Here is a 21,359-nt window from a genome sequence, read left to right on the forward strand (position 1 = left end):
TCATCTTTGGAGTTCAAACAGTACAATGCATAAGTAATACCAGTTAATGTCCGCTGCAATACATTGGATATGAGAGCAAGATGTGCTCTGCTGACTAAAACATGATCCTGTGTGAAGAAAATAGGGGAGAAGACATTCGATAATAGAGCAGAGATTTGATTATAAAATGAGTGATCGAGACATGCACTGTAACCCGGTGCAGGTGCGGATAAGAGCGGATTTAACAAAGAAATACCTGCAGTGGCGCGGTGATAGTGCGATTCTGTAAAAACCACAAGGATGGCCGGAATGAGTACATGGAAAATTGGAGATCTGTAAACAGAAACGGGGCTTGTACTGATAAGGGTAGTGCCACTCATCAGAGTACCGGTGATAATTCCGACCCGGTAGCGGGGTCACTGGGCCACAGGTGTGGGTGGTTGAGGTATGTATATAATAGCCGAACGAGTAAGTCCGTGCTGGGCAATGGTGGGTTGAAAGTTGGTACACGTGCGGGTGCGCTTGTGTCCATTCGAACCTGTGGAGAAAAGTATAAGATCGGTCAGCAGACAGAAAGTCCGTGAACCGAGTGCAGACTAGGATGGCCATCGTAGTAAGAACATACCTCTGGGATTCAGAGTTGGGCTGTGCTCCTCTCGCCTCGGAGTAAGTGAGGCTGAAAAGGGGGCGGGAGTCGGATTTATTAAGGAAGTTGGCCCGCGGGAGGTGGGGGGGGGCATGGCTGAACAACCAGAGCGTTGAGTGTTGGTGAAATATACCGGAAGTGGGTATAATCTAAGAGACGGTCTAGTGAAGGGGAATGTCAAAAGGAAGTGAGAGTGTCTGTGATCGAAGCGCTCTCAACATTTACAGACCAGTGATAGGTATAAAGATACAGGATCATATTTGCACAAAAGGTTAAAACTCTTAAAGTGTCAAAGTGTGACACTGACTCGTCATCTTGATTAGTGCATACACAAAGTGATCGCTAAAAAACGGTTTGGCGATAGAAACAAGTAAGTTACATTTGTATACAGAACAACATATTCGAAAAACATTGCATGAAGAATGGGCTAAATTACACATTTAAGGTTTCAGTGGCAAAACATAATGTGTCAAATGAATGTTATTGGAGATCAATCTGATGGGGGAAAAGGCAGACGCTGCAGGGCATGTGGTGAACTTTTCCACAGTAAGGAGGGGTTTAATTACACAGAGACCACAACCTGTGGGTTCACCGGGCGTGGTAGTGTCTCAAGTACCCAGGAAGTATTAAAGTTCGTAGTCGATGTTCTGACCATACTTAACTGTGTGTAAGCGCATGATCCAGTCACCATCAACCACTCCCTGGCAACCGCCTCGTTCCCTGACGACTGGAAACCCGCTGAGATCAACCCCCTCCTGAAGAAACCCTTGGCGAACCCCACCAACCTCAAAAACTACAGACCCATCTCCCTGCTCCCGTTCCGAGTGAAAGTCATTGAGAAAGCCATTAACAGCCAACTTGCCAATCGAAGAGCACAACATCCTCAACTCCTCCCAATCCAGATTCAGAAAAAACCACAGTACGGAACCCGCCCTCCTCGCCGCGACAGACGACATCTGTACCTTACTGGTCAAAGGAGAAAGAGCAGCCCTCATCCTCCCTGACCTCTCAGCGGCGTTTGACACAGTCTCTCACCGCAACCTAATACGCAGACTCCATGACGCAGGGATCCAAGACAAGGCCCTCGACTGGATCCGCTCCTTCCTCTCCGGCAGAACGCAGCGGGTCAAACTCCCCCCTTTACTCTCGGACCCTACACCTACCACCTGCGGAGTCCTCCAGGGGTCCTTCCTCAGCCCTACGCTCTTCAACGTCTAGATGTCTCCGCTAGCTGCCATCGTCAGAACCTAGGGTCTCATTATTGTGTCATACGCAGACGACACCCAACTCATCCTCTCCCTTTCCAACAAACCCAACACCACCACACACAACTTTCGAGAAGGCAGGGAAGCCGTCGCAAAATGGATGAAAAACAGCTGCCCACAACTAAGTACCAACAAAATAGAAGTACTCATCATGGGCCCAAACCCAGATGCCTGGAACTACAACTGGTGGCCCCCCGCCCTCGGAAGCCTGCCCACCCCCACGGACCACGCCCGCAACCTGGAAATCATCCTGGACTCAGAGCTCAAAATGGACCACCAGATCAACTCTCTCTCTTGTCCGCCTGCTTCCACACCCTCCGCCTCCTATGTAAGACCTTCAAATGGATCCCCCTCGAACACAGAAAGACCGTCACTCACACCCTGGTCACCACAAGGCTCGACTATGGCAACACACGCTATGCCGGAATAAATAAAACCTCACCGCAAGCTACAGAACATCCAAAACGCCGCCACAAGACTAGTCCTCAACATGCCTAAACACTGCCACATCTCCCAGCACATGCGCACACTTCACTGGCTCCCCATCGAAGCTAGAGTCACCTTCAAGATGCTAACCCATGCTCACAAGGCCCTCCACGACACCGGACCAGCATACCTGAACAGCCGACTCAAATTCCACGCACCCCAAAAGACCCTACGATCAGCCCAGCTCTCCTACGCCGTGGTCTCCCACACCAGAAAGACCAGATCGGGAGTCCGCTCCTTCCACGCGGCCAGAGCCTGGAACGACTTTCCACTCCACCTCAGACAGATAACATTGCTCCCCATCTTCGCAAGAAACCTCAAAACCTCGCTCTTTGACAGACCCCCTCCTTGATGGACTGGAACCTGCAAACCCCCCCCCCCCCCCCAGCGCCTTGATACCCTTACGTGTGAGTAGTTGTGATTAACAAACACCTGATTTTGATTCATGGCCTTATGTTTGGGCACGATAAATTAAGTGATTTTCCCAGACTCACAGGCTGTTCAGACTACGCTGAGACTCGAACCTAGGTCGACAACTCTGCCCTCACCTCACATCCACATGATTATATATTTCAAGCTGAGGTGAGGTGGGATCATGCATTGGGGACAGTACTGCACAGCGCAACTACGTTTTACATCAGTGCACACACGTGTTATATTTGGCAAATGTATAGTTTTGAGATTCATGTAGGTAACCAGGAGTTTGTGAAAGAAGTCTGTAATGTTGACAGAGGCTTCCATTAGCCGCTGCCTCACACGCTCCTCTGTAGTCATTTGGAATTCCCTTCTGGGGCTTGTTTTACTCGACCACAGCCCGAGGACCTCAAGCTGGTTCTACCAGTGAAACTTGATCACCCCTGCCGACAAATTTCATTTCTGTAATACAACTGGTGCTCATGTTAAACCCTCTGACACCTTCGGGTCGAGTTCGCGATATATCAAATGTGTAAAATAATGGTCCATATGCATTCAGTAGGTGTTGCGTAAATCACTCTGTAAATAGATTTATTTGAGGTATTACCTGGAAAAATTGCGTCTGCATCTGTTAGGGCGCTATGTTATGGTATACAGTCCTCATACATTTATGTGGCGTAGTATTAAGGAGGACTGCACCGGTAGTTTCAATACCTTACTTCTAATGAGAAGAGGGAAACTACAAGTCCCACCATGCACCGAGTTGGATGTCCCTTGAAATCTATGACTGCTTGGAGGATGGCTAGTTGGCTACGCATGACATATGCAAACGACAACACGAAGCGCGCTTCGAGCCTCTATGATGTAAGCATAAAGCATTTCGATTCAAAGCGCAGCAGAGCGAAGATAGGGGGTTTGTCCAGGTGCGAGTCGCTAAGGCTAAAGTAAGTCGAGGAGAACCCAGTTCATCCGTTGTTCACCGACGACAAGCTAAGAACGAGTCCACCCAGTGGCCCCGGGACGTGTCCTGCAATGCAGATGAGAGCCGAGGCAAGCTCATGCATTCTGGCGGAACTCCTTTGACCCTTTGCATTGACTGACGAGAAGCACTTTTACCTGCATCGAAACCCGATCCCTCTGATGTTTCAGTTATGTAAGGAAGAAAAGGGGCTGGCCCATCATAGCGCATCCCGAGGAGTTAAAAGGAGTGACCAGGCTTGCACAAGGGACCGCACAAGTGTGTTCTGGGAGTGCTGCGCTCGTGAGGACACAGGTGGACCCGGCAGGTGGGGAAGACTGACGCTTTTCAGGTATATATTTATGCTTTTGTCTATCAGGGGACGCATGCGCACCCACCCATGTATATGTAGTTGTTAGGAATGTCTGATATATAAAATGAATGTATGCATGCGTTGTCCTGCCACTAGCGCTCTGAAGCGGCCGAGAGCTAGCAATAGGACTGTAAGGAAGTCCACCAATAAAAACTGAATTCATACGTGATGCGCTATGCTCAGAAGGGTGCTTACATTAGTTATTTCATCGAACGTGCATTTGAAGTTTAAGTCCTGAGTTTTTTTATTTTGCTTGTTGAACTGTGACTAGCAGCTGAGCAGCGGAATAAGAAGTGGCACAAATAAGAGAACATTGAACAAAGTGACCCGTCTCTTTTAGTACAAGTGCATTTTATTGTCCTTTTGTACAGTAGGAAAGCGGGCTAGGGCTAGGTTGAAACATAAAATGCTGACTAATAATCCCCCCAGTCATTCCGATCCAACCTCACAGAACTTGTTCCTCTTTCGATAGTCCTAGTGTGTCTCTGTTTTATCCACATGCTGCCATCCCACGCTAGTGCTACGCATGACGTTTTGACAATTCAGTCCTTTGGGACAGAATGAAAGCAAGGGAATCAAATAGCACTTCGAATAGCCGACAGACGTTGTATAGCGCTCTGCCAAACGATTACTTGAGTTTTAGATTCACATGCATCGCAATTTTTCGGATATTGAAGGTGAACGTATAATTACTTGCCAAGCGTCTAGATCAAAATGCCACCAACTCAGTCTTAGATTCTTCTGAAGATTATAAAAATGTACATAGTTAAGTGATATTTTTGTATATTTTTAATCGATATTATTGTGAACGATATTTTTTCCGATATTTTTGTACATACCCTTATAAATATAGGAGCACAATATTGTGGTAAACAAAGTTTTGAACACAATATTGTTTGTTAGATTTTAACTCGAGGTAACTGCATGTTAATCAAAAAGCATACAATTCAATTCAAATAAACTTTATTCGCTTTCACGTCAAAAAACTATAAAAGTTACAAAGGTTACAAGTACATAACAAGCATTTGCAATGCAATAGGTCTCACAATGGTAAGATATTGAGCTATTGGCATTGTAAATGACAATGCATTTTATTTATGTGTTTAAAAAACCTGCAATAATAGAAGGCATTGTCATTTACAATGCCAATAGGTCAACGTTTCTAAATGCGAGACCTGTTGCATTGCAAATGCTTGTTTTGTATGTTGCAGATGTCATTCTGACTCCTTTTTAGGGCTCGTCCTTTCCTATTCCGCAGGAATAGTAAACGAGCCCTAATGCAGTCAACCCATACTTCAGGCCAAGCAAGGGCTCTCCAGCGGATTTTCGGAAGTGCACGCCTCGTGCACGAGCTTGCCGCCTGCCTCCACAAAGCCATCTGTTGCTTTGCGCTCGGCCTCAGGCCGGCATTTCTCCTCCCCTAATTACCGGCCGGCACATCAAAGGCTGCTGCTCCCCATGCGTCTTGTTTTTCTGCCCGATTAATCATCCTCCTTCTATCCGTGGAATTCGAGCATTTTAATCTGATTGGCGAGCTGGCAGGTACTATGTTACCCTTAAACAAGCCAAGTATGTTCGGAGTCCTGCTGATCATCCTTTATCCCTATAGGAACAAATGACCATCAACTTTTTGGACTCACGAACCTTATTACTATTGTTATCTTGCTAGAGTGGTTTCTTACTGTGTGCGAGGCACCGATTTTGCATCCGTCGTGTCACATACGTGCATCCATCACGTCTTTCACCTCGCACATTGTTCAATATTAATTGTTGTTTTCAAATTATTCAGTAAATGACCATTGACTGCTATTTTACTTAATTTGTTTTTCTTGAATTTCAGATTACGGGGCCACTGTTGTGTAAAATTTTACATTCTTCTGTATTCTGACTTCTCAAAATGTATCCATGTTGACAATGTAACTAATGGCGATGTAGAAATCGCGTTGTACTTGAATTAGTTCTCTTGGATTTCATTGAAATGACTGAAATCCCGTCGAAAAAAAAAACATTTTAAGCGTCAAACACTTTCTGGCTCATAAAACGGGGTTTGTTAATTAGAAAAGGGCATTTGTTGGAGCAAATTCAGTCATTTTGCGAGTGTCACGGTTTGTAATCGCAAAATCCTTTCGTACATCAGGCCACACATCTTTCCAAATGATGTTTTCTAGCAATGCGCATGACATTTGAGGTTTTAAGTTTTACTACGTGATAGTTTTCACTAACATTACATTTTTCTGTATTTCTTTTCAAACATGCATACATACACATGTACAAGCAAACATATGTACGCAATGTATGAATGTCTGCCCCTAGCTCTCCCCGAAAATGGAGAGAGCTGACAAATATGGAGGTCGCTGTAGGGCCAGGCAGGGGCCTGTCAGGATCGTGGGCCATAAAACGATGCTTCTGCCATGGGCATGACCCGCCCTCTCGTCAATCACCCTGCGCCGACCAGCATCGTGGGAAGTCTCGCGGCGTCGAGTGTGGCAGTGGGGCATGGCCAGTTAAGGTACAGTGAGGTAGGGCTCAGCCCCTTTGTTCCTGCCTTCCTCGCCGCAAGCATCAGTGCTCCCCCCCCCCGACCGTCACACTGCTGGAAAAGGCCCTCAGCTAACATCAGGATCCACTGCGGGCTGTATTGTTGCTTGTTTTTTATGTTAGCTTGTTATCTGGAATCTCTGTAATTAACTCTTTGATGTGGGGACAGGGGCGGGTTGCTCAAACTGCAGCACAAATTAGTCACCACAATAACAAGGTTACCAGCGCTTTATCAACTCGCTGGTCTTCTCAGTGGGCTAAGGAGGCCTTTGCCAGAGCCACCTCACTGCAGTGTTGATAATGGAACTCAGAATACCGCCCTTGGTCAAATGGCTATGTGTGCCAAACGCTATCCCCACATTTTATACATTCAGCCCAGAGGGGGGCTTGGGCTGGGAAGTTCGAGATTGTGTTGTGTGGCCAGTTCTCTTATCCTGTTTGGGCTCCGGCCTGTGCTCTTAAGTGCTTTCAGCCCCTGCCCGCCGCATCTCGCGTTAATTATAAACATATGTGCAAACGCGCTTTCACATGAGGCTTTTCCCACAGAGTCAAAATAATGCTACTTATGAGTTTTCTTCATCCTGCAGGCTTTTGTAGAAGGCCCGATTCTCCCCACTCTCAGACACAGTGTTGACATCTTTCGGTCTCCTAGCTAGCCCGCTCCCTCCCAAAATGGAGGCAACACATTAAAGTGATTAAAGGCACATCAAAACAAGATCACTAGCAAATACTTTTCACAATAATGCCCTAGTGCAGGCAAAAGTATTACGCTACCTTTAGCTTTAGCATACTTGCGGGCAGGCTGTTGTCAAATCATTTATGCAAATTGGATGGATATACCGTGCACATACGCCAGCTTGCAAAGCCCGATGCATTGCTTTGCTCGCTCTCTAAACGCTCCACTGCCCCTGCCCGCCGCATCTCTCGTTAATTATAAACATATGTGCAAACACGCTTTCACATGCGGCTTTTCCCACAGAGTCAAAATAATGCTACTTATGAGTTTTCTTCATCCTGCAGGCTTTTGTAAGAGGCCCGATTCTCCCCACTCTCAGACACAGTGTTGACATCTTTCGGTCTCCTAGCTAGCCCGCTCCCTCCCAAAATGGAGGCAACACATTAAAAGTGATTAAAGGCACATCAAAACGAGATCACTAGCAAATACTTTTCACAATAATGCCCTAGTGCAGGCAAAAGTATTACGCTACCTTTAGCTTTAGTATACTTGCGGGCAGGCTGTTGTCAAATCATTTATGCAAATTAGATGGATATACCGTGCACATACGTCAGCTTGCAAAGCCCGATGCATTGCTTTGCTCGCTCTCTAAACGCTCCTCCGCCTCTCCCCCACGCGCGTCACACGTTAATTATAAACATATGTGCAAACGCGCTTCAATCAAGTCGACCCCACCTCCTTGAGCCCCCCTTCGGAACAATGACGAAGAGTGCATACCAGTCTCAATAAATTTGGTTAAAGAGTTTTTGTAATTATTATCATGTGCGAGCTGTACATCAATTTTTTTTTTTTAAATAGTTGTTGCCGTGCCTCGGTGTGAACACAACTTTACCAGCCTCCTGTGCTTGTTTTGCATCCCACATATGCTGCCTACGAATAGATTTCAATCTGTCCTTCTCTGCTTGTTAGCGCTTCATTAGCCTGCCCTTGTTTCTTTTCTAAAATGTCGATTTTCACTCCAAAACATCACACTATCACAGACTTTCGGTCTGCTTTTGGCCAACCAAAACCACAATTTAAAATGGAACACTTTAGCCTTTTGTACGTTTAGGAAATATTTAGTAGATTAACTTGAGGGCCTCTACACACGTTTATGTTTCTTTTTTTGTTTTAGTGTTTTGCTTAGTGACATTTAGAATATACACAAAGCACTGTAAAAAGGATTCAGCCCCCGCCCCCTCCCGCTTTCCACTCGCCCCGAAAATTATTATCATTACACTTTACTTAACCGCTTTTAAGTGAGCCGGGTCTAAGCGGGGTCTAAGTTTGATGTTTGTTATTGGTTTCGAACGGTTTTGTGGTCGCCGGCATTTTGTTTGTATGACAACATTGTAGCGTGAGTGTTTGATGCAGTAAACAGGTTTCCTGCTACAGACTTGTTCAGTTTTAATGCTTCATGTTGTTCCTGGCAGTATTGGCCTGCACATGTCTGATGAGTTCCTTGGTGACGTGTGTCTGTCGTCCCACTCCAGTAAACAGGCAAGCGCTTGACTTTATTTATTTAGCATGTGCTGTAGAGTACAACGTACACCCACAGGTATATTTTCCCTGAAACACACTCTCTAAGAGAAGATCCACCCCTCACTTTCCATAACTTGTTACATTTTTATATTCTCCCACTGGGCAAAGTAACATTCGCTGTGGGCTTAAAAATATCAGCATTAGTTAATCACTCGTGCATGGCTTACTTTTTTTGTATCACTTGGTCACTCTCTCTCTCTCTCCCTTCACTCTCTTTCTCTCTCTCCCCCTCTCTAATTCGATCTCTCCTTAATTCTGTCTCTCCTCTCGCTCTCCCCCCTTCATTCTCTCTCTCTCCCTTTCTCTTTCGCTTCCCTTCATTTACTCTATCTGCCCTCATTTCTCTCTCTCTCTTTCACTCCCCTTCATTCACACACAGGAACAGGGGGTGTATCTCACACAGACTGGAACAGAGGATGCTTCTCACACAGACAGTAACAGAGGATTCTTCTCACACAGACAGGAGCAACAGGGGGCGCATCTCACACAGACAGGAACAGGGGGCACATCTCACACAGACAGGAACAACAGGGGGCGCAGCTCACTGACAGGAACAACAGAGGGCGCTTCTCACACAGACAGGAACAACAGACGGTGCATCTCACAAAGACAGGCAATAGGCGCATTGCTTTAGCTTGCCCCCTCTATCAAAAGCCTGGGTTATCTGTTCGCGTCCTTTCGTTTAATTTCTCTCTGTGGCGCCAATTCACCCTCTCTGTGAGCTTTTCCAGGCGCGTGATCCGTCACTTGGCGCTGACATGCAGAGCTGCATTTTACATGGCAGTATTTAGGAATATTCGGGGTTCCCAAATGTGTGCATTTGGGTTCTTTATTTGCTACATATGATGTCCCTGAAAAAAAATGTGGCATTGTTTTAGCTTTGTCCCCTCTCTTTTTTTTATCTCTTTCTCTCTCACTCCTCTCTAATTCTCTCTCTCCTTCATTCTTTCCCCTCTCTCTGTCTCTCTCTCTCTCTTTTTCCCCCTATATTCTCTCTCCTCCCCTTTCTCTCTTTCTATTTCTATCCCCTTCATTGACTCTCTCTCCCCTTTAATCTCTCTCCTTTCACTCTCTCTTCTCTGTCACTCACTCTCCCACTTGAGCTCCATCTGCCATTTCTTCTTCCATTCTTTCTCTCTCGTTTTTGCTCCGCCACTTCCCTCATCTTTGGCCTGCAGGTTGTAAACATCTACACAGCAGACAAGGAGACTCTCCAGCGGTCTTATTACAGTGCTGTGTAGTTCTAACATATAATTTACAGATTATATCTTTTGTTCAAATCAATAATCTATTTATGAAAGTTTGTTATACCTATCTATTGTCACACATTCTTTGTTAGATGGATGAATTTTCAGACAGCTGCATTAATTAATACATTGTGCACTGCTGTATTCTGAAACAAGAAGGTGTGACGGGACACATTATGCTTAGTTTCATTTGCAACATGCACTGGCAAGCCAAGGGCATGCTGCAGCTCCCGATTTATGGAACTGCTGCTTTCAAGCTTGTGAACAGAAGCTGCTTGGTTGCAAGTTAAATGATAATTCAACCCCACACACACACACCACCCCCCCACACACAACCCCCCCCCACACACAACCCCCCCACACACAACCCCCCCACACACACAGCCCCCCACACACACACAACCCCCCCCACACACACACAACCCCCCCCACACACACACAACCCCCCTACACACACAACCCCACACACACACAACCCCCACCTACACAACCCCCCACACACAACCACACACACACCCATACACAGACATCCCCACACACACACACACACACCCAAACACACACACTCCCCTCACCCTTACATACCCTCACCCGCACACACCCTCACACACCCTCACACACCCTCACTCACCCTCACACCCTCACCCTCACACCCCCTCACCCTCCTAACCCTCTCACCCTCACACACCATCACACCCTCGCCCTCACCCCCCCTCACTCACCCTCACTCACCCTCACTCACCCTCACTCACCCTCACTCACCCTCACTCACCCTCACTCACTCACCCTCACTCACCCTCATCAGCATAACAAAACATAGCATGGCATAATAAAAAAAGCATAGGATACACAACCTCTCACCCTCACCCTCGCTCTAACACACTCACCCTCACCCACCCTCACTCACCCACCCTCACTCACCCACCCTCACTCACCCACCCTCACCCACCCTCCCTCACCCACCCTCACCCACCCTCACTCACCCACCCTCCCTTACCCACCCTCACCCACCCACCCTCACTCACCCTCACCAGCATAGCATAACAAAACATAGCATAACAAAACAAAGCATAGGATAGGAAAACATAGCATAGCATAACAAAGCATAGCATAACGAAACACAACAAAACATACCATAGAATAACAAAAATAGCATAACAAAACAAAGCATAACAAAACATAGAATAGTATAACAAAGCATAGCATAGCAAAACAAAACATAGCAAAACACAACAAAGCATAGCATAACAAAACATAGCATAACATAGCATAACAAAACATAGCAAAACAAAACATGGTAAAACACAACAAACCATAGCATATATAACAAAGCATAGCATAGCATAACAAAACACAACAAAGCATAGCATAGCATAACAAAACACAACATAGCATAGCATAACAAAACAAAGCTTAGCATAGCATAACGAAACATAGCATAACGAAACATAGCATAACGAAACATAGCATAACGAAACATAGCATAACGAAACATAGCATAACTAAACATAGCATAACAAAACAAAGCATAGCATAATTAACCCTTTCCATGCGGCCGCGATTCCCCTGGTGTGCTGTAAACAGCACAAACAGGGGCGGGCCGTGACGAACCCCAGCCGTCATCAGCACACGAGCACCGTAGTGCACGACGGCTGGGGTTCGTCATCAGCATGGAAGGGGTTAAACACAACAAAACATAGCATAACAAAATATAGCATAGCATAACATTGTTATTTGTAATATCAATACATGTAAGTCACGTAAATACAACACATATTGCATTACAAATGCTATAGGTGTCACATTTGCAAAGTTATTAATTTCGCTATTTTCAAAACAAAAACATAAATAAAAAAGTTGTCATTTACAATACTAATACCTCTAACTTTACTAATGCGAGCCCTATTGCATTGCAAATGCTTGTTTCCCTTTCTTACCTTCCTGCTCCAGACCTGCATGAGAACTGCTGCGTCAGATTGGGCTGGTATGTGTGATAACCCACAAAATATATAACTCGAACGCCAGAGTGGGCTTGAACTTCTTTATTCAACATATACAACGTTGCGGCCTCTTGCCTTCAATAACGTGTTATAACTGCCTTACATATATTCTGAAACCCCTTTCATTTCAGCACAGAATCTTCCACCTACAGTTATTACATCTTTCACATTCCAACCTTACATCACCTTACTACACCCCCCCCTTTTTTTAAGGAAATGAAGAAAGAAAGGGAAATAACACATCTATCTAATGGCTTAATGTTAAATCGATCTGGTATTCTTGAAATCCTGACTGTTCTTCTTGTTGATTATCCAATTGTGTATTTTCTTGTGCAGTAACTCTTGCTTCAAATTTCTTGAACAAGGTTTTATTTCTTGTTACTATTCTATTATCATTATTCGCTGTAACCGCAGTTCCTTGAATTGTTCTCACTTCCATAGGTGCCTCCTTATTTGTTGTTGTCTCGCTAATACCAAATTAAGTTGATATTCTTGGTCTTGAATGTTTCTTTCACAATTTTCATAATATTTCATTTTTGTTTTTTGCTTCCTTTTCCATTATCTCAGCATGATCTTTTGGCAGATCTGCTCGGAGATGTGGTAACTGAGTTTTCCCAGGTTGACCAAACATCAATTCCGAAGGACATTTTCCACTTGATCCATGAGGAGTATTATAATAATCAATTAGAACTTGACATAGAGCTGTGTTTATCAAAATCTGGGAAGGTGTTGGCCTTTTTAATGGCTGGCATCAATCTTTCCACTATTATATTCGACTGAGGCCATATTGGAATTACACTTCTGTGTATGATCCACAAATAATTAATACATTTCTGAAATTCATTAGCACTGAAAGGTGTCCCAATTATCTATTTTTAATACATTTGGTATTCCCTATGTGGAATATATTTAATCAAGAACTGGAAGGTCAACGGATGCAGAGCAGACGTTGATGATACTTTTACTACAGGAAAATGGGAATACTCGTCATTATTGCTAGTAAGTAATGTTCTGAATCATCTAATGGTCCATAAAAACATGATGCTACATTAGACTATGCATCTTTTGGCAACTCAGACATGTGCAATTCTTCTATTACCATTTCTTTGGTAGGACATTCACATAAAAGACAAGTCTACTTCTATAGTTGGAAACTCAAAAACAATTTTTAAATCATTCATAAACCAGGGAAAGAGTTTAATCCAGCAGACTATTTGTCCAGGCACCCCGTAAAAACTGAAATGAAACAACAGTTGGAAGCAGAATAATGCATATGTTTCATAATTAGGTCTGCAGTTAATAGAGCCCCTTTTAGACATTTATCTGACTTGTTCTATAGTTTTATTCTGCCTTCTTCCATATTTGAGGCATGTTTTTGTGCTTGCATTTCAGTCCCAGCTTGCATAACATTTCTTCCAAATGCTATGTTTTCCAACAACCTTTTCCTAAACTTCACTGAATTGCATCCAGTATCTTACTAACTCTTATTGCTTCCTCATTGTTGAATTTCTCAAATTCACAGAAAGTCACTAACTTTCTTATTCTCTTACATATTCATCTTTTGTTTAATTTTCTCTTTGAAAAGCTGTGTTGAAAGTATAACTTACAAAATCAAAATTTCTCTGAGGATTATATTTCTCATCAGGCATTTCATGAGTCCTTTTAATGTACTTGGTTCTTGTACAGGGAATGTTATTATTATATCTTCTTATTTCCCACTAAATTGAGTAACAAATCTTTTGGCTGTTTATTAGATTATTTTTTGCATGTTGCTTTATAATAATGTTCAAATCGTGAGTATTTATTCCACCTTTGCTCAATATTTTGTTGTTCTGATATATCAAATGGTAATGGCCTTTGAAAATGTATACTTGAGACACTTCCACCATTTCCTTCGTTATTATAGAATCTATATCCATGTTTATTGGTATTTCACTGCTTGTCTCATCACTAGACATCACTTTTATATACGGTGTTAGACCTGGCACCATTGGCGTGGGTCTCCCTTCCATTTTTGCTGGTACCTCATGTATTTTGGCTGGTGTTAGATGCTTTGGGCACTGTGCCACTGCTATCGAGTGCCACAGTGCAAGTGCTCCCTACTGTAAAATCGATATATTAATCAGTGGTTCCATGTTTGGCTATTTGGTTTACTTGTCAGACCCTAGTCTAGTGCACTGAGTGTGCCCAGGGCGTGTAATTACAAATGCTGCTTGTAGGCCTGCAGCACTGGTTGTGCCACCCACAGAAGCAGCTTTGTAAAATGTGTCTAAGGTCTGCCATTGCAGAGCCTGCGTACAGTCTGTTACTGTCATGCTGACTGGGCAAGTGCACCCACTTGCCAGTCCCTAAACCTTCCTTTCTTTTCCTCATATCAGTCACCCCTATGGTAGGACCAAGGGCAGGGTACATTGTAAGTATAAGGTAGGACAAGCTCTGATGTGTGTTGCATGTCCAAATAATGAATTACTGCCATTTTCGTTTTTTCACTATTGCAAGGCTACTTGTTCTCCATAGGCCTAAATGGGCTGTTAGATTATTACATGTTTATAATCCTAACTGTCTCTGAGAACATGGTAGAAATTCGATTATAATATGCCTGAACTCAGAATAATAAAATGCATCTTTTAGTAAAGTTTATTTTAATATTCTGTGTTTGCAAATACCACTTTTAGAAAGTAGGTATTTGCTTGTCTAACCATTCAAACCTGCCTCTGCTAGGTTGTGTATTCCTTTGTCTGGTTTTGTGAGTGACAGGGCTGGGGGATTCCAAGAGACAGGATGAGTCACCCCGTGGTGAAGAGAGAGATCTGTAACTAGATGGGAGGGAAGAGTTGCACCTGAACCTTGAATAGGGCTGTGCCTGCCTTCCACAATGCTGGCTTCACCTCCTGTGGGGCGTCTGACGTGCCTGCCCTGCACTCTGAAAAGAAAGGAGAAGTCTGGTAAACAGAGTGCTTCAGAACTGGTTTGGACTGGGCAAAGGCCCCTCTCCCCTCAGAGAACAAAGGATTCTGGGGTATAAATATTGGGACCCTGATCCCATGAAATTAGATCACTTTTGGACTACAAGAAGAAACCTTTACTGAGGAGAGGAACCTGAAGAAACGGAGGAGAGACTATTCCCAAGCTGAAGTGCTGCTTTGGGGATTGGCCTGCAGTGGTTGCCTTACTGCCAAAGGAAGGCGAAAGGAACTTTGTGTACTTTGCTTTCAACTTGTGAAGGATCTCCAAGGGCTTGGAAAAGAGCTTGCCTCCTGCTGAAGTTTCAGGGACAACAGACTTCAACCACCAGCTCCCCAGAGTTCTTTGGAAGTGCCTGCTGCTGTTTTGGGCCTTCTGAGGAACTGCGTGTCGCAAGGAGTTGGAAGCGCGACGCAATGAGAAGAAGTGTGTCGCCGTCGCTGGGCCTGCCTTCCTAACTCCGAAGGAGGGTGTCGCCACTGTAGCTGTCGCATTGCACCACATCGAGAGAAAAATCTCACAACGAGGTCGGAGCATGTCGCCGTCGCTGTGCCTGCCGTCACAACTCCAAAAGAGGTTTTTCGCCGCTGTAGAAGTCGCATTGCACTGCATCGAAGAAGAGCACCTCACATCCCCGGTAAGCGTGCCGCCATCGGAGCTGCTGCCGTCTCATCTTGGATGTCGCCGCTGTAGTTGTCGCATTGTGCGGAAGCTTCACGCATCGTGGGAGAAGAGTGTCACCTCTGGAGCTGTTGCCGTTGCATCGCAAGGGTGTCGCCGCTGCAGTCGACACATCGAACCGAGATCTTCTCGAATCCCTGAGAAGCGTGCCGCATCTGGAAGATCTTCACGTCTTTATTTCTTTGCACTTGAACTTTGCCGCATTTCCCTCGCTGCAACATTGCCTGTCGTGGAAGCGCAACACAACCTCAGGCACATTGACGCAAAGTGTCGCATCTAAGAACTGAACTGAATTAAGCTTAATCTACCATCTTAAAGTAATAGTATTGTGTATTTTTGTCGTTTATGGTCTTGTGGTAACTCTATATAAAGTATACTTATTTTTTATATAAAACCTTGTGTGGTGTCCATCTGTAGTGTTGTCACTGGGTTACTGTATGTGGTCACAAATGCTTAACACACAATGCCTCTGAGATAAAGCCTGTTTGCTCGTGCCAAGCTACCAAGGGGTGAGCAGAGGGTATTTTAGGAGTGTAATCCCCTTATCCTGACTAGAGGCGAGGGTCCCTATTTGTCACAAGTACCTACCTGTGCCAACCAGAGACCCCCAAATCTAACATATGCGTTCACCAACTTCAAACCTGCAAATATGTAATGACCAGATCGATGTAGCAACGTTGGCGGCTCACTTCATGGCTACCCTCCTTTTGCATTTGTCACCCTGAGTGGGACGGGTATGTTAGACGTGGGTCCCGTGATCTCCATGCCACTGGAATCAAGCTATCCTGGCTGAAGAGGGGTGACACCCCGAAACCGGTCCTAGGATGCTTGTTTCCAGTCCAGTGAGGACCTGGCTTGGCAGTTCGGGCTGAACTGTTCCCATGAGGCACAGGGTCAAGACTGATTTGCATATGGCTGGGATCAAACTGGAATGGCATGGTGAGCACAACTTAGAGGTGAATACAAAATCGAGCAATTGGTGCCATCCATGAACCTAAAATTATAACATACTGAAGCTACGTATACCTAGATGTCCCCAGATCCCTAACAGATCATCAATGGACCATAGAGCGCTCCAATGTAAAAAATCCTATCTCTGACTTAGAAAATACTGATCAATACTGCACACACTACATAAAATGAGAATGAGTTGGGCCCTTGATTTGGGGAGGTGGATCATGCTGAGTTAAAGATTAATGTACCCATAAGATTAAAGTGTTACATAGGACATACCACTCTCGACTGCTGTTATTTAAGTTTGGGATTGGAGACACCGTCCTCTGTCTTCAGAGATGTGGCCAAGCAAAGGAGCTTCAGTAAAGGAGTGATTTGTTAGTAGATGAGATTGAAGCTCCAGCTTGTATAATAGGCTCACTGCACTAGGTAAAGAATTTATAAATGAATCTGTTTAGGGGAGAAACTGTTCCTCTTTAAATCTGAACGCACCTTTATTGCACTTTGAAATCTATGACCTTGAAGAAGTGGTCTCTACAACATCAACAGAGGCGCCAGCGTCCTGAAGGCTACAGCTATGGCGCCAGGCAAATCTGGAAAGCAGACTCCTCCCCGCCTGCTTGTTTACCATATAAACGTAATGCCTGGCAAAGGTGAGAGTGAGAAATCTCTTGAACGCACCTTCAATCAATCCATCAATCAATACATTTATAAAGCGTACTACTCACCTGTGAGGGTCTCAAGGCGCTGAGGGAAGTGGGGGGGAGCTCCTACTGCTGGAAGAGCCAGGTCTTGAGGTGTTTCCTGAAAGTGATATGGTCCTGGGTCAATCAAAGGTGGGTGGGAAGGGAGTTCCACGTCTTGGCAGCTAGGTAGGAGAATGATCTTCCTCCGGTGGTGGCTCTGTGTATCCGTGGTATGCTGGCGAGGGCGAGGCTGGCGGAGCGGAGTTGGAGGGTTGGAGTGTGGAACTTGAGGCGGCGGTTGAGGTATTCGGGGCTCGTGTTGTGGAGCGCTTTGTGTGCGTGGGTGAGGAGCCTGAAGGTGATCCTTTTGCTGACGGGAAGCCAGTGCAGGTCTCTCAGGTGGGCATATATGTGGCTGTGGCGAGGGATGTCGAGGACGAGTCGTGCGGATGCATTCTGTATGTGCTGGAGCCTTTTCTGGAGTTTGGCTGTGGTTCCTGTGTAGAGGGCGTTCCTGTAGTCCAGTCGGCTGGTCACGAGGGCCTGGGTGACGGTCTTTCTGGTCTCGGTGGGGATCCACCGGAAGATCTTTCGGAGCATGCGCAGGGTGTTGAAGCATGAGGGTGAGATGGCGTTGACTTGCTTGGTCATCATGAGGGAGGAGTCCATGATGACTCCTAGGTTGCATGCGTGGTCCGTGGGTGTTGTTGTGCTGCCTAGGGCTGCGGGCCACCAGGAGTCATCCCAGGTGGATGGGGATGGTCCGAGGATGAGGACCTCCGTCTTGTCTGAGTTCAGTTTGAGACTGCTGAGTTTCATCCATTCTGCAATGTTTTTCATTCCTTCCTGGAGGCTGGATTTGGCTGTGGCTGGGTCTTTGGTGAGGGAAAGTATCAGGTGGGTGTCGTCTCCGTATGAGATGATGTTGAGGTTGCGCTTGTGTGCGATGGCGGCGAGGAGGCTCATGTAGATGTTGAAGAGGGTTGGGCTGAGCGAAGAACCCTGGGGTACACCTCAGATGATCTTGGTGGCAGCTGAGCCGAAGGGAAGAAGGTGGACTCTCTGGGTTCTGTCAGAGAGGAACGAGGTGATCCAATCCAAGGCGTTACCTCGGATCCCGGCGTTGTGGAGGCGAGTGATTAGGGTGCGATGGCAGACTGTGTCCTGGACCTTTATTCAGTAATGGCTCCTCCGCTATGGCAGAGGGGCGTCACCCCACTGCTCTGCGAGCAGTAGTTAAAAGAAAACTAAAATGTTAATAACCAGCATTATTATCATTTTAGTTTTGTATTTCTTGGTGTGGGGTGGGGCTGGAAAGGCAGAGCAGGGGCCAGGATGAGGAGTGGTTGCTCCACTCTAAAGTGTGCATAACTGTTTGGCCGGTCCTCTAGGGCTGACCATAACACCCATGCTGCATTACAGCCTGTGTGCAGGACATGCCCAGTCCCCCATTCCCCGTCTGAGCACCGAATCAGGGTGCTCAGACCAATCACAGGCTACAATTTTATCCAGAATGATTTATGGCAATTCCCTATATTTAGGCGCCAAAAAATCTTGTACTCAGGGCCTTCAGAGAATACACAACGCCAAGCCCGTACTCTACTGGTGCTTGCGAAATCATGTTCAGTGTCCAAGTCTCTACCTAAATTACACTGGCTGTCGGTAGGGAAAATAATCCAGTTTAAGACATTATGTGTTGCGCACAAAATATTGACTCAACAAGCTCCTCCGGTCCTAGCAGACTTGTTAACACCGTATGTCCCAAGCTGTCTCCTGCGGTCAGCTGACCGAAGGTTGGTATGCACCCCCAGAGTCTTAAGAGCCAGAGCTGGTGGTCGTGTCTTCAAAGTTTTGGGGGCCAAACTCTGGAACTGCCTTCCGATTACTATTAGAGGGCTCCAAGATCACTTAGCTTTCTGGAAAGTCATAAAGACTTGGCTTTTCCCGGCTTAACTCTTTCCTTTTCCCGGGATGCCACTACTCACAGCATTTTTGGTAGCGATGGGATGCCCCGAAGCTGGGGCAGCTACGCACTGTATAAATCTGCTAATAACTACAATTGCACTGCAGCGTTGTGATTGACTAGGGGAGTCAGGAGCCTAGGTGCTTCCTGCTTCTGAGGAGTGAAAGGTGGTAGGAGGTGACCGAGAGGTGGCAGCCGGCCAGGTGGCATGCCTGAAGGTAAGTGATTTTTTTTTTTCATTTACAACCCTCCTCTTCCCCCGCCCTCCTACCACCTTCGGTAAAAAGCATCCGCCACTGCCTTTATTGTGCTTTGAACTTTAAAGTCTATATATTTGAAGGAGCGGACACTACCACATCAGTAGAGGTGGTGGAATCCGGAAGGCAACAACCTTGGAGTCAGGTCATTCTAAGACTTGACCTGCATCCCATCCAGCTGTCCGATAACTAAAAGTAATGCTAATCTGAAGCTTTCTTTATATACCTGGGAAAATAATGAGGAAAGAAGTTAAATGGATCTTTTTTCCAAAATAATCTATATTAATGGGCAATCATTGCATACCATAAAGTTGCTTCACGGAATAACTGTTAAACAAGTCATTAATTTATGACACATGTCGACCATTGGAATACAGTCTCAGACTGACCTGGTTACCAACATATCAAATAATGCAAATAGTTCATTAGATAGTGAGAATGACGATATGGAGAATAACAGTGGAAACCATGTGGGGAAGTGCTACATCTTTTTACGTAGTAAATATCCCTGCATCCATTTCAGAAAAGCTATCTGAGCCAGTGGTGCACTGCTTAACTCTGGAATTACATTGTTAAAGGGCGAGCAGCACAAACACTTGCTTGGGGGTAAATAGTAACACAGAGGCAATTAAAACAACAAAATAAGGTTATAGGTATACATATGATGCCATATTGGCTTTCTAGAGTACAAATGGATTCTGTGGGTCAGCAGCCATTCTGCAAGGACAGAAGGTGACAGCAGCTCCTATAGTAAGCAATCTAGAATGGGAACTTTAAAGTTATTTGAAGAGGATGCCAGTCTGGGAGTCTGGAAGCACAGGGTGGTAAGTAGATGTAATGTCCTGCCATTACAGCCCTCCAGTAAGCAAGTTATACATCGCCCTGTGGCCCACCCTTCTGCGGTTACGCTCAGAGGAAGTACAGGGGCAATAACGGAGAAATCTGGGAGTTAGGAGAAATCTGGGGACATGCAGAGAAAACAGATTTTTACCCCTTGTTTTATATCTCCGGGCAAATGTTGACCTACTAGACTGAGGAAAACGGCTGTTGATATTGAAATCAGTATGAGGGAATATAGTATCTGTCATTTAATCTTAGTAGCGTTTATTCCCGCTAAAATAGGCCCACAAGATGCAACATGATAAGGAATAATTTAATTGCAAAAGGTATACTTCTTAAAACCAAATAACTGAAATGTGTACTTGGGCTGTCTCAGGCTATTAAAACAGATACATAGGGGAACTGTGAATATAGGACTGTATGTGTAATAATGATAATATTGGTAAATATGATATCAATGACCACCATGTTACACATGCTCACATTCACAAACTTGTGTCATTGCTGTTGGATTTATCCGAGAGGACATCTTCATCACCCCAAGTCAGAGATACGGGGTCAGATAGGCCCTGCAACTGAAACCCAAGCCTACCATTTCACAGGTCACAGGTGGGGTTACACTTAGCCCAAAGACAAGTGCGCACCCAAGGAAAGCCCTTGCCCCATGGCACTCCCAAAATGATTAAACTTTCTTATCCCTGCTAGAAAAATGAACAAACATAACAGGGACACACTAAAACATTACATTTTATATGGAATTAAGCAACAGATTCATAATTATGGTTACAAACATTTAATCAGAACGCATTTGAGGGACAGAGCTCACAGAAACTGAAACAATGTTAGTCAAC

General features: G+C 45.2%; 1 protein-coding gene across 4 annotated transcripts in view; it reads left to right on the forward strand.

Moving 5' to 3' along the window:
- LOC147727609 (prostaglandin reductase 1-like) overlaps positions 1–21,359 on the forward strand; it is a 336,086-nt gene that overhangs the window by 61,006 nt on the left and 253,721 nt on the right. The window contains exon 1 of one of the 4 annotated variants that reach the window (XM_086961641.1): positions 3,691–4,100. The exons of 2 other annotated variants lie outside the window; for them this stretch is intronic. In XM_086961641.1, the coding sequence (XP_086817767.1) occupies positions 3,931–4,100 (170 nt within the window). In that variant the 5' untranslated portion in view covers positions 3,691–3,930. Of the gene's footprint in view, positions 1–3,690; positions 4,101–21,359 lie in introns of those variants that run through there. One more of the 4 variants, XM_086961642.1, reaches the window with a different exon arrangement.

This window comes from Lissotriton vulgaris, chromosome 3_1 (assembly GCF_964263255.1).
Source record: "Lissotriton vulgaris chromosome 3_1, aLisVul1.2, whole genome shotgun sequence".
In the NCBI taxonomy this organism is placed as follows: domain Eukaryota; kingdom Metazoa; phylum Chordata; class Amphibia; order Caudata; family Salamandridae; genus Lissotriton; species Lissotriton vulgaris.